The sequence below is a fragment of the Cyanidioschyzon merolae genome, chromosome 18 (assembly GCF_000091205.1).
Source record: "Cyanidioschyzon merolae strain 10D DNA, chromosome 18, complete genome".
Lineage (NCBI taxonomy): Eukaryota > Rhodophyta > Bangiophyceae > Cyanidiales > Cyanidiaceae > Cyanidioschyzon > Cyanidioschyzon merolae.
In genome coordinates, this window is record NC_010144.1 from 852,057 (window position 1) to 864,138 (window position 12,082).

Consider the following 12,082-nt stretch of genomic DNA (forward strand, 5'->3'; position numbering starts at 1 on the left):
CACAGATGCGCAACGGATGGTGCACCGATGCAGCGGCGCGCCGCCGTCGACGCGCAAGAGTGCCACGACACGCGTTTCTCACCCAACTCGGGTGGTGCTTTCGGTAGAGCACCAAATTTGGCCGCAGCAGCTGCGATCCAAAGCACGCCCCGGCACCGCAGGTTGAGCCACGTGCGGATCGCCTTAGTACCTAGAAGTTTTTGTTTTTTGGACGAGGTATGGATGAAGCCTAGCTTACCTCCTGTTCCGCTTGGAGCATGTGCAATAACGACGATGCGGCCGAGAAACCGAATACGAGCCCAGCTCGACCTTTGGAACGAAAGAGTCGGTGAATCGGGACTTTTTTTCTCTCTCCTAGTCGCGTACTGGTGTTCACAAGCGTGGTTCTTCGTGTACGGCGTTAAATATGCGCTTAGTCTGGCGCTTCCTTCCGATTGGTCTCGGTATATGCTGATCTTTGGCAGAGGTTTTGGATACGTGGCAACGTTCAACGCGTTGCTTCTTCCTATAACCGTGAACCGAACCCTGACCAATATCTTGTACAGGCTGCCTCTGTACGATATTTTTAGCGTAGCCCGATGGTTGCCGGACCTGCACGCAATCATCGCGCGCTGGTTCACAATCGCAGGCTGGATCCACGGCATCCTGCTGAGTGTCGCTTACGGCGTTGGGACGCTTCCGTTCCGCGGCGGCTTCTTGCCCTTTTCGAATACGATCCCCACGACGATGGTTTTTGTAACCGGATGTGCCCTGATGGCGTTTCTGCTAGCGATCGTGCTGCTCTCTCTGGGGAGCGTTCGTCGGCGAGTCTATCGCGTATTCTGGGCGAGTCATGTGCCGCTAGCGATTCTTACCTATGCGGCACTCGTTTTCCATGGTCTACGGGGCGGCCGCCTCTGGTCCGTCTATTTTTTTGGGTTGCCGGTCGTACTCTACATACTGGATAGGCTGTATCACAGCTTTGCTGCTGCCTTCACGCCACATCGAGTTCTGTCTGTGGAGCTGTCGCATAAGAATTCGAATGTGGTTCGTCTTGTCCTGGAACGCAGGGGTCGCAAGTTCGTTGCCGGCCAATACTTCAAACTGGCCTGGAAATTTCACGTTTGCTCGCACCTGGCTGTCGCCGGAGAATGGCATCCTTTCACAGTGGCCAGTTCACCTTTGCTAGACAAAGATCGCATCATTTTTTTCATTGCCGCAACCGGGAAGTGGACGAATGCATTGCGAGCATTGGCTCTACAGCAACACCAGCAACAGCATGACGAGAATCTCGAACACGCATCATCCACGAGTCCGACACCGAAATCCCTCGCTACTGAGGCAATGCCTCACGCTGTGGACAAGTCGAGCATAACGACGTGTTTGCCTATCAACCGCCGGTGGATTCTGCTTTCGGGGCCGTACGGCGCTCCTGCGCAGAGTCATCAGAACTTTGCGCACCAGCTGCTGATCGGCACTGGCGTTGGTGCCTCGCCAATGTTCTCCATCGTGCAGGAGCTCTGCGGTCGAGCGACGCCCTGCGACAACAACAACAACAAAGACGCAAGCCTAGAATGCAGCGATGTGTCCACCGGAGGTGACCTTGAGAACGGCACCCTTGCGTCGGTATCCGATACGACATCTCCGACGAGGGAAAGCACCGACCTGCCCAACTTCGAAAAGCTGAAAGCGTCCACAACAGCGAACGATTCGAGCTCCGAAGTGGTTCCGAGCGTGCAGGCTCTGCCGCCGGTGCTAGCGGCACGTCTGGGCACCCTGCGCGGTGACACTTTCCTGGATCGCTTCTCCGCTGCGGTGCTCAGTAATCTGTGGCTCTTCTCTATCCTGTGGATTTGTCTGGCCGACCTGACCGTGTCCATCTGCGCGTCGGCGTTCAGTCACATTGTCGCATTCATTGGTAGCCTTGCTCTGTTCGTGGTCATCTTGACGATGATTTGTCTGACCGTGATTGCGGATATGAGGCTCAGCGTGAATCCGCCCCGCTGGCACTACGTTCTGCTGCTACGAGGCATCCTGCTGCTGTTGTGGTTTGCGGTGGCTCTCACAAACGCAGTCCTCTGTAGCCTGCTTATCGTGGAGTACTTTCTGGCTTCCAACGATCGCATGGCGAGCATCAGCAAGTCAAGCGAATGGCTCTTCGTGATGGTTGTGACCCCAGTGCACATTACGATTTTCGTGCTTCTGCTTTTCTTCTTCTTTCTACCGCGTTCATGGACCTGGCGCACGACGGTAACAGCGAAAGTTTTCCGTCGTTGCTTGCAAGGCTCCTGGGACCACCAGCAGCGTTCCAATAAAGTTGTGAGCGACGCTCGCAACGCGGAATGGAACGCTTTCTCTCACATTCGCACCGTAACGTTCGTCTGGGTAGTGCGCTACGTCGAAGACCTCTGGTTTCTCGAAAAGCTCTATGAACTCGCTTCTCAGCAGGATGCCAGTGATCCGTGTCGACCACGGTTACGAATTCATGTTCATATTACCCGACTTGGACACGACGACGCCGATCCGGTAAGCAGCAGACTCCCGGCGAATTGCGGCGAGATTCTCCAGTTCCATTGTGGTCGACCCGACTTTGGCGAATACGTCGCGGAATTGGTGAACGAGGACCACGACACCACGACACCGCTAGCCGGACGCGGGAAACCGGGCGCACCTGCAAGCATCAGACGCTTCCAACGCACGCGAGCCTTCTCGAACAAAGTGCATCATGGCATCTTCTTTTGCGGCGGCAGGTCTGTTGTCCGCAGCGTGCACCAGAGCATTCGTGCGGTAGCAGCGGCACGGGCGGCTCGAGGTTTGCCTCAACGCAATGTGTTCTTCATGAAGGAGAACTTTTAAATGCCGCACGAAGTATGGTAACCAAAGAACATCGTTCTCGTTTAGGAGATCACAGCGCCGTATGGTTGGGAAGTTTGTTAGCGAAAGGAAGTCCCTTGTTCGCGACTTTTCCAAAAGCGGGTGGAGGAGATGCCCACATCGCGTTTCGGGACGACCTAGAGCGTCCTGGATGCTCCTTTGGATGCAGCCTATCGAATGTAGCTGCTGCGTAAACGTTGCTTCAATGAAACGGACGCCGGACTGGACCAGTGGAACTGACGACAATTCGGGCGAAAAATTCCGATCCGCTGTTGTACGCCAAGCGCGACCGCCCATGCTTCCGTGTTGCCTATATCCTCTATCCATGGACAAGCGCACGCGGCTGGATAGGCTCCTCCATGCAGGAGGCGAGTTATCCGCCAAAGCATCCAAGCGATGATACATACAGACCGCCACGCAGCACGTATGTGCAGTTGGTACGGCGCCCGCAAGGTCATCCGGTCGATTGATTGATCGATTCTCAGTCCCCGAATGCCGCAGAGAACAAGCGACTCGCGGAATGCATAACCGTCTGTGAAAGCATGCTGAGCGATTCCCTGGTTAGAGGCAGCAAATACGCTGCCCGAGGAATCCGATCAAAGTCATCGATCTTGTACCATCAAGTGCAATACCACCACTTTTGGACGTCGGGCTGAACAGTGCCGACCTACGCTAGCAACGTCGTCCCTTTTAGGAACGAGGCAGAGGCGGCCTCTGAACCGGCGGCATTACTCGAGCTCGCCGTGGCGCCCTGCTGGATCTCCCGACACGACTACGTCACCAGGCAACCTGGAATACAACCGGACGCTTGTCGAAACGCTTCCGTTTTCCTTGATATGCCTTGTGCTGCATTCCGTCGAGCATGCTCCACGTGAGCCGATGACGCCTGTTACCGTTACCAGCCATTGTAGGCGCCTGATGCAGCACTTGCCTCTGAACGCTTGCAGACTTTGCAATCCTCATGGAGTGCGCGTTTCGTGTGGGCGATCATGGCTTGGAAAGTCGCACGCCCGTCAGTGTAGATCGTGAGAGCGCTCCGCGATGTGCTCAGCTTGTAGCCGTCGAGCACTTTCGGGTAAAAGCTGAAGCAATGCATATCGATATGCGGCGTATTCGCGAACGAAAACTCGCCTGTGGTGCCAACCGCACGAAAGAGCACCTATACGTGCGACCGTTTTCGAGAACAGGCTTCATGCCCGAGCGCCGGTCTCCATACCAACGATGACCATAAGCGGGAAGGTTCAGGGTCCCGGGCGTGCCCTGCGGATACCGAATCCGTGATCGAGCAACCATCTTCCAACCGGTGCGACTGTGCGGCAGAGAGAGACCGGGAGGCCGTCCGTTCCGGTTCTCCCGCAAGTACCATGCCAGCTACGCAGTGCATCCGCGCCACCAGCAGCTGCTTTCCTGGGAAGCGATGCCATTCGCCGATCGCCAAAGACCTTGTGAAACGCATCGGCCGTGTTCTCTACCGGAGCTCTGAACCAGGGATCGCACGAGCTGCCCGCAGCAGTGCTTTCCTAACCCATAGTCATTCAGCTTGCGCTCCAGCAGCGGCTGTGCAACACTCTGTGTGGTGCGAATCGAGGCCCCAGATTGCATCTGAAACCGCGCACAACTCTCGAGCGCATTGTTTCCCGATAGGCGCTAGGGACAACGTGACCATGCCAGTTTGCTCTTGAGCCGCACGCACATACGTATGAAACCTCCACAGTACACTGATACGTACACACACGTATACGAAGTGGCAATCCGTATGCATGCAGCTCTTCGACGCTCGAGATATCTACGTGTGCCCGGGGATTCCCCAAGCCGCTCCGGCTACGTTCACGCTCGCGATCTCGTTGCAAGCAGTAGCGCACGAATATGGCGTGCACAAATGAGAATACCGAAACGTCCCAGGTCAGTATCTGCCTTGTGTGAAGAGGACCACTTGCATCGACCTTCGAGGATGCCGATCAAGCGAGGATCCGCATCTTCTGCGTTCGCCGCTGCCTTCGAGCTCAATGTTGACACCTCTACCACCGGGGCACCGCAAAGTCCCCATTCCAGACGCTCGTTGCTCTCGATCATATGCCGACCTGCACAGGCTTCGCCCAAATGTGTTGAAATCCGCAAGCTCGGGTGTAAATCACAGAGCACCGCGCGCCTCTCTGTATAATAGAGCGCCGCCTTCCCGAAGGCATCGAGTTCTTCGGGCCCTTGACCCTGCGACTGCTCCCAGCCACTCAGCTGGACTTGAACGCCAGGGGCCGGCGATGCGCACTGCTCCGTTGAAATCCTCATTCCATAGGAATGGGGTTCGGCCCCGAGACTAGCGATCATCGCTTGTGGATCTCGGATGCGGAGCATCGCAACGTCATGACCCGCGGGATGGAACACCACCATCGATGGATCCCCCGGAGCATGCTCGCGTGGCAGCTGTAAGTCCGCCGACGTCCGTTGATGTGTCGCCATTACCAACACCTCCACCGGCGCTATCGAGGGTGCCCCAGCGATGCCACTCTGATGCGCACCCGCTGACGTAGCCGGGACGCACGTACTGCTAGGCAACAAGTGCGTGTTCCGAATGCGCAAAGATGCGTCCGCGTCCTCCAGTGCTGCTGGAACGTCTCGATCCAGGGTAGCGCCACCCGGCCCGATACGATGAACGGGCCACGCGAGCCGTAACGCACCGTCCAGCGTACGAAACTCTAGCACATGTCGGCAGTCGATGTCGCGGACGTATTGCAGCCAGCCTTGGGGGAAGTAGTGTCGAAAGCGTTGTGGCGCCGCGACATGAGCTGATACAACAGCGTGCGCGAAGCTCGCGCCTTCACTGTCGCCATGTACAAAACAGCCCGAGCCGCGGGCGAGTAGTTCGAAGCTGGACATGCCGAGACGTGCGCTTCGGAACCACGAAGCGTACGACAGTACTGATGCGAGCTGCTTGGCCATTCGCGACGGTTCCAGTTAGGTCCTGGTGCCAACCAGAGCGCTTTTGAAGGAAAGGATCGTCCCCGAGGCCGGGGTCTGCTGAGAACTCCAGCCCTGTCCGAGGCAAACGTGGACCGTTCGCGTCACCGTTCAGTGGACGGGGGCTCCATTCATTGTTGCAGCACGCACTGCCAGAGAGCCTGATCGTCCAGAGTAACTTGTACCGAAGCCGCTAACGCTCAACCAAAGCTCCGGCACGGCGGACTCCAGGGTATCCAAAGTGGGAAGGTTTGTCGCTGCACTGCGTCAAACAGTTTCCTAGAGCAAAGTTGCGTTCCAAGTCGGGTCTTCTCTAGTCTTGCAGGTCAATAGTGTTCCGCACCGGACGTGTGTCAAAGCGTGCGATTTCATGGTAGAGAGCATGCGATCGAAATCACGATGCAATATACCATACAGATCGTGGACGAAATGCCTGTACGACATATGCTTTACTGAACAGTACAAGGAGGACTGCAATCTTTCTTCGGGTGAGTCGTACATCAGTGCTCAAATGGCTGAGGATCACTGCAAGAGAGAAGGATATGCTCTCCGTGCCAAAAACTGATATGTTCAAAGTCTGCTTCCAGTCTATGGCAGGGAACGGCCCGTTGATCACCTTACGGAAAGCGAAAGCGACGATAGCGGCTGGCACAGGCATCCCTGTTTCACAACCTCTTGTTCGCGTGGTCCTTAAAACACTGGGAAAAAAGTCGTAATAAAACAGTCCTAGTTCACGAACGCCCATTTTCCACCGAAATCGCATCTGCAGTATTCCTGGAGCGTTGAGATCCGCGTGAAGCGCGTGGACATTGGTTTGTTTTTTCAGTCGACGAGCCTCCCTTCGGACGAAACGGTCGGGACGTACATGGGTATTCGGGGTGAAGGGAGCTTGGTGTCCAAACGATTGAACTCGGAGAGATCGACAAGATCCTCTGTGGTCGTTACAAGGGATTCATCTGGCGGCCTCAGTTTCGCTCTTGCAGAATACTCAGACAACAGCACCCGCTATGTCGAATCATCGAAGAGTTTTCCCTGGCGTTTGGTGACTTGATTGAAAAACGTGGTATTTCACCATTCGCCTTGCATTCGAGCGTTTGCCGATTCTATCAGGGGTATAGCTGTTTTCCATTCCTTCGTAGAGTCCATGGTTCAACCACGCATCGACGGATGATTTTCTATCGCGAAGCGTATTGATCGCTCCACTGGGCAAATCGCTGGAGCGTTCACCAAGGTGAGCCGGGGGCAAATGTCGACTTTCTTCCTCAAGTCCCTCTCACGCCGAGAAGGCCCTCAACTAGGGACATCACGCAGTGCATTCATTTTCAAAAATAAGAAATCTAATGGATGCGCTGGGTTGTACACCTCAAAAGGTTGGGATGGAGAGAAGGCAGTGGAGCGCTTCGGCGATTGAAAAGCACGGAGAGCTGACAGAGCACCAAACGGCACTGAGGGCAAGAGTTCGAGGAATCCTTGCAATGATGAGTACCACCAGCATCAGTAATCGCATGGAATTCGTAAACCGAGGCTTCAACGCTGCTATCCATATCAGACGATGTACGTTGTTGAAGACGAGACCCGGGGATTTGAGGCGAACCAACTTCCTGGGGCAGCCTCTGATGCTCGAAGTGTGCCTAAAGAAACTGATTCCGATCGCATGCGGCAGATCAAAAAGACTGGGCGGCGCCCGTCAGTTGGTATGAATTCAGTCTGTATTCATTTATAGGAACAGAAACGAACCTTTATTTAGGAGCGAGATAACAATCCCGTTCTCTATCTACGATAAGCGTTGATAGGGGGAAAGTTTCCGCATGGTCGAGAGTTCGCCTTCTAGGCGGAAGGCCAGCGAGACGGACGAGTCTACCAAGCTCGTGCTTCATGCTTCCTCCAGTGGCAAGTGTTTTAGTGAGATCTGAGCAGCTCGTCCGCAAAACGCAGCTCATTCTGGGATCAGGTGCAGTTAGGCTGCATCTGGGCGTCGCCCTGGTCGCAGTGGACTCCTAGGATATCGCTTCACGCTGCCGCAGGCTGTACGTCTGCCAGTGCAGCTTGCAGGCTCGCAGAATGATCATATACTTCGACTCCGTATCAGGTGAAGCGTTCCTCGATCCGACGTGCTCAGTGGCGTGCCAAAGCCGTTCTATCCCCATGATACATCTGCTCCAGCGATATAAGCGCCACGGCGAGCGCACAAAACAGGTACTCGGTGAACGATACAACATACGAAACGGCCAGTATATCCGAAAGCAAGTATGGGAGATGGAAATTCAAGGTAGTTGCTTCATGACGGGCGCTTTCCCGAAAGCCATGATCCATCCCGCAATCTGGGATTCACGGTCTATGTAAACGTATTTGCATCGAAAAGGAATCGGACATAAGTGCGGGAACCGCTTTCTGTCGAGAGCGACGTTCCCTTGTATGCCCGTGGCCTCCTCTGGCTGTGCACGGTCTTCATGCGTCGTTCGCTTCCATCTTTTCCTGATTTGAGACGCTGAGGATGCACCGAACATACCCAGGTGCCCTGGACAGTGTCTCGCGTTGGTTACAGCAGCAGTCTCGAATGGTGCCCGCCGAACAAGGCTCTCAGCTAAGAGCTTTCATCAACTTCAACCAGAGCGACGCGGCGCGTTTACAACAGGTTTACGAGGAAAAGCTAGTGCAACGACTCGCAGCTGAACAGCGACTACAGCAGGTTCGTCAACAACTAGCCAGTGCCCAGGCGAGACTGCTCCAGCTCGCCGCTGCTGCTCCTGCTATCGAGTCGGACGCTGATCCTGCTGCACAAACCCGCCGGGTATATCGCTTTTTCCGCGACGCTCAAACAGCTGTTTATGGTGACGAGAAACCGGCACGGCGAAGTCGGTACCGACCTGAGCCAGTTCGCAGCGAGCAGGCAGCACCAGCATCGACTTCTCCGCTTGCAGTCGATCCGACGCTCGAGCGCGTATCCAGTGTCAGCAACCAATCCCATAGCAGCGGAAGCATGCCCGATGCGGACGATGCTCGAGCTCCCTACGCAAGCGCTTCGCTCGCGGCAAAAGTCACCGAGCCGCCTCCGAGTATACACTGCGCTATCATTGCAAGGGCCATCACCGCGTATCGAAAACGACGCGAGGCGCCCCGTCAACCGAACCTGAGCGACTGCTTGCCGCCAGCAACCATTCGGATAGCAGCACCAGGAGGCGGAGGCGGAGCGCAGGAGCCAACGATATCGAATATTCACATCGGAGACTGGGTCTGGGTCATCTCCTACCTAGATCGGAATCATGGGTTGTGGCGGTGTCTTGTTCGACCGCCGCGATACCGTGGTCAAGGCCGATTAGGGGTCTTTGCGACGAGGTCTCCGCATCGCCCAAACGCGATCGGTATCTCCCTGGTGCAAGTCTTCGATATGCAGCCAGCGGTCTCGTCAGCGTCGAACGAGGCGGCCACAGTGGACCTCATTGTACGCGGTTGCGACCTCCTGAACGCGACACCGATTCTCGGCATTGAACCCTATCAGCGTGCGTTGCACGATCAGCCGCGAGCGCGAGTTGGTTGGCTCTCGACGGAAACAGCGCTCACGATGCCCATCTGGGATGATCTGCTGGCATCAGAGGCAGCACGGGTGCCAGTGCGCGTACTCTCCGACGTGGTTCGTGACAAGCTGCAGTGGCTCGTTGCTCACCTACCGGCAGTGGATATCGAGGCTCGCCTGCGCGCCGTCGCCTTTGCTCAACAACAACAACAACAACAACAACAGAAACATGAACATGCAGCTGCGAAGACCGGTTCGTCAATCAACTGTTGGCTACCTCCTGGTGATAACGGACGAGATACACTATGTTTGGGTGCATATCGACTCCGCTACCGCTACGATGAGGCGTCGGGAACGTTCTACGTGCTCGATATTCAGTCCGGTTTGCGAGCTGCTGTTCTCCAGAGTCCAGATGAGCGCCAAACTGACCCGGAAGTTGCCGAACACTGGGCATTCTGTGAGCGCTTTGAGTGCTTTCCTGCGAGCACGCCAGCACCAACACCATGATCGACGACTCTGGGTATTTGATAGTCGCTTGCAGTACAAAAGGCCCAGCGACTGCACCACAGCGTCCGTCAGTGGTGGCCCATGCGTGTGTTACGCTTTCGCGTAGGTGTTCGCAATATGCAAGTCTCGACAAGATATACGACCGGAAAGCATGCATCTCGCTGGGTGCTCTCCGTTTCCGTACATATATGTACGAGAGAGACGCGGCGAAATATTGTGCAATCAATGGATATTACTAGTCAATATGTACAACCAGGAAACGTTTGCCCAGCTGGGGCGCTGCGATACGGGCGTGCTAGCCGCTACGTCCCGCCTGCCTCCGCCGTCCATGTCGAGTGCACCCTATGCGTATAACCTGTGGACGGGGCGAAAACCGCACAGCACGCTGCGACCGTCGGAAGCAATAACCCGTACGGTGTCATTTGGCTCAGCAGTAGTCGGAGCTGCTGTCCATGCCCCGAGACTTGGTCGTTGTCCATTACGGGAAATAGGCCAGTCGGCAGTCAGGGCGTAGGTACGCGCGTCCCAGAATCGAATGGACCCATCGAAGCCGCTAGAAACCAGAAACGCACGAGGTGATTCACCGCTGGAGGACATCTCGTGACTTCCGGGCAGCATTCCGAACGCCAGACCGCTCAGTGCCCCAGAGTGTGCTGGTATCCAGTACAGAGGCGACCCCTGGCCGGTGCCTAACGAGCCACTCGATGTTTTTGTCGCCCCATGAAAGCCACACTGTCGCACATCCCAGATCGCAACGATACCCGATGCAGTAGCACTGGCCACATGCCAGCCGTTTGGATGCCAGCGGACGAGTACCTGCCGATGCCCCAGCGTTGTCGATGCCGGTGACGCGAGAGGGCCCGAGTCCAGGCCGAACACTTTGGCAGTTCGAATGTCCCAGAAAGCTGGTCCGCTCCAGGTTGCTGCGAGGGCAACCAACGCACCATCTGGATGGACGTCGACGCTCGATAGCAGAGGCTGCGACGCGAGAGCGCTCCCGGATGCAGCACCTGCTACATGCACCTGCTCGAGGATTCGGAAACCGCATGGCTCTGCTGCGTCCATGACTGCGAGTCCAAGCGAGGCTGCTGCATCGCAGGCAACGAAAGCAGGGACGCGCACATGAGCTGGTAGAAACGAGATGCCTGTAATAGCGGGTAATGCTGTCGCAGTCGATGAGCACGATGTGACGAACAGGGGAGCAGGTTTCCAGACTCGTTGTCTGGGATGCGCTTCCTGCGGGAATGCGTCTCCCAGTTGCATATGCGCTTCCAGTAGCGTGACCGTCCCATCTGCAAAGCCGGCAAGACTGAAGAACTTGCCGTTTCCGAGTCCAGTCGCTGCCGTGCTCTCTGGAGCTGCAGTTGACGGCAGGTGTGCACGTACCAGGGCCGTGACTCGCCCCGCACCACCCTCTCGGAGCAGCGACAAGGTCACTGGAGCGTCCGCTGCGGGCGCGGCCGGACTAGAGGTGTCCGACAACGACTGCAGATGCAGAGGCCAGCGTCCTAGCCATACGCGGCCTGCGAGGTCACCGATCAGCACCACCAGCACCAGCGAAGCGTCTACTGAGCCGCCCGCAGAAGCGCTTCCCAAAGCTACCGGTAGCAGCTGGGTCGTCACCCGCAACGAGGACTCGTTCAGGGTGCCCTTCGCTGCGAGTTCCCAGCTCGTCCACGACTGCTGCTGCTGCTGCTGCTGCTGCTGCTGCTGTGGTTGCCAGGGTTTGGCGTACAGCGTGGGCAGCCAGTGTGCTCGCCGTGCTGCGGCTTGCCGGAAACTATCCTCGGTGAGCTGTGCTCGAAATTCGTGACTCATGGGTGCTAGCTCCCGTCACAGATAATCAAGACACACATTCCGGGGACCGGAACAGCGCAAGGTCCCCAGAAGCCCCGTCCAACGCTCTGTTTCCACCAAGGCACCGTGTAAACCGATAACGGGTGCGTTGTTTATCCACCAGCTTTTCAGGCTGTGATGCTTCCTTATGGGGCACGAAAATTTCTGGACCACCCGGATCAGCACGTCCTTTTCGTTCTCGTTTATAGTTCACTCGCAGATGCTTACGAATAGCATGAGATGAAAAAGCTCACGCAAATACTTCATGCTGTCACTGGTAGTTCGTGGAAGACGACGACCTTACCTGTAAAAGTCAGTCATTCCATGTGGAGCACGTAGATGAACCAACGAACCAACAACCCGTCTCGTAGTCCTTATTCTGAGTGTCGTGCACCAAAACAAATGATCAAAAATCCC

At 56.1% G+C, this 12,082-nt stretch overlaps 4 protein-coding genes across 4 annotated transcripts, besides 1 other annotated feature; 2 read left to right on the forward strand and 2 right to left on the reverse strand.

The window, feature by feature from the left end:
* Positions 1-27: 27 nt before the first annotated feature.
* CYME_CMR353C (similar to respiratory burst oxidase protein) lies at positions 28-2,835 on the forward strand (the record flags this gene model as incomplete). Its single annotated transcript, XM_005538530.1, has 1 exon — positions 28-2,835. One exon carries the CDS (start codon positions 28-30, stop codon positions 2,833-2,835), a length of 2,808 nt encoding a protein of 935 aa, XP_005538587.1.
* Positions 2,836-4,680: 1,845 nt separating this feature from the next.
* Positions 4,681-5,790, reverse strand: CYME_CMR354C (hypothetical protein; the record flags this gene model as incomplete). The annotated part of the gene is made up of 1 exon (XM_005538531.1): positions 4,681-5,790. The coding sequence occupies one exon, from the start codon at positions 5,788-5,790 to the stop codon at positions 4,681-4,683; it is 1,110 nt and encodes a 369-aa protein (XP_005538588.1).
* Positions 5,791-8,302: 2,512 nt separating this feature from the next.
* Positions 8,303-9,829, forward strand: CYME_CMR355C (hypothetical protein, conserved; the record flags this gene model as incomplete). The annotated part of the gene is made up of 1 exon (XM_005538532.1): positions 8,303-9,829. The coding sequence occupies one exon, from the start codon at positions 8,303-8,305 to the stop codon at positions 9,827-9,829; it is 1,527 nt and encodes a 508-aa protein (XP_005538589.1).
* A 342-nt stretch (positions 9,830-10,171) lies between these two features.
* CYME_CMR356C (hypothetical protein, conserved) lies at positions 10,172-11,647 on the reverse strand (the record flags this gene model as incomplete). The annotated part of the gene is made up of 1 exon (XM_005538533.1): positions 10,172-11,647. One exon carries the CDS (start codon positions 11,645-11,647, stop codon positions 10,172-10,174), a length of 1,476 nt encoding a protein of 491 aa, XP_005538590.1.
* Positions 11,402-11,985: a sequence feature (possible transcribed region).
* The last annotated feature ends 97 nt before the right edge of the window (positions 11,986-12,082 follow it).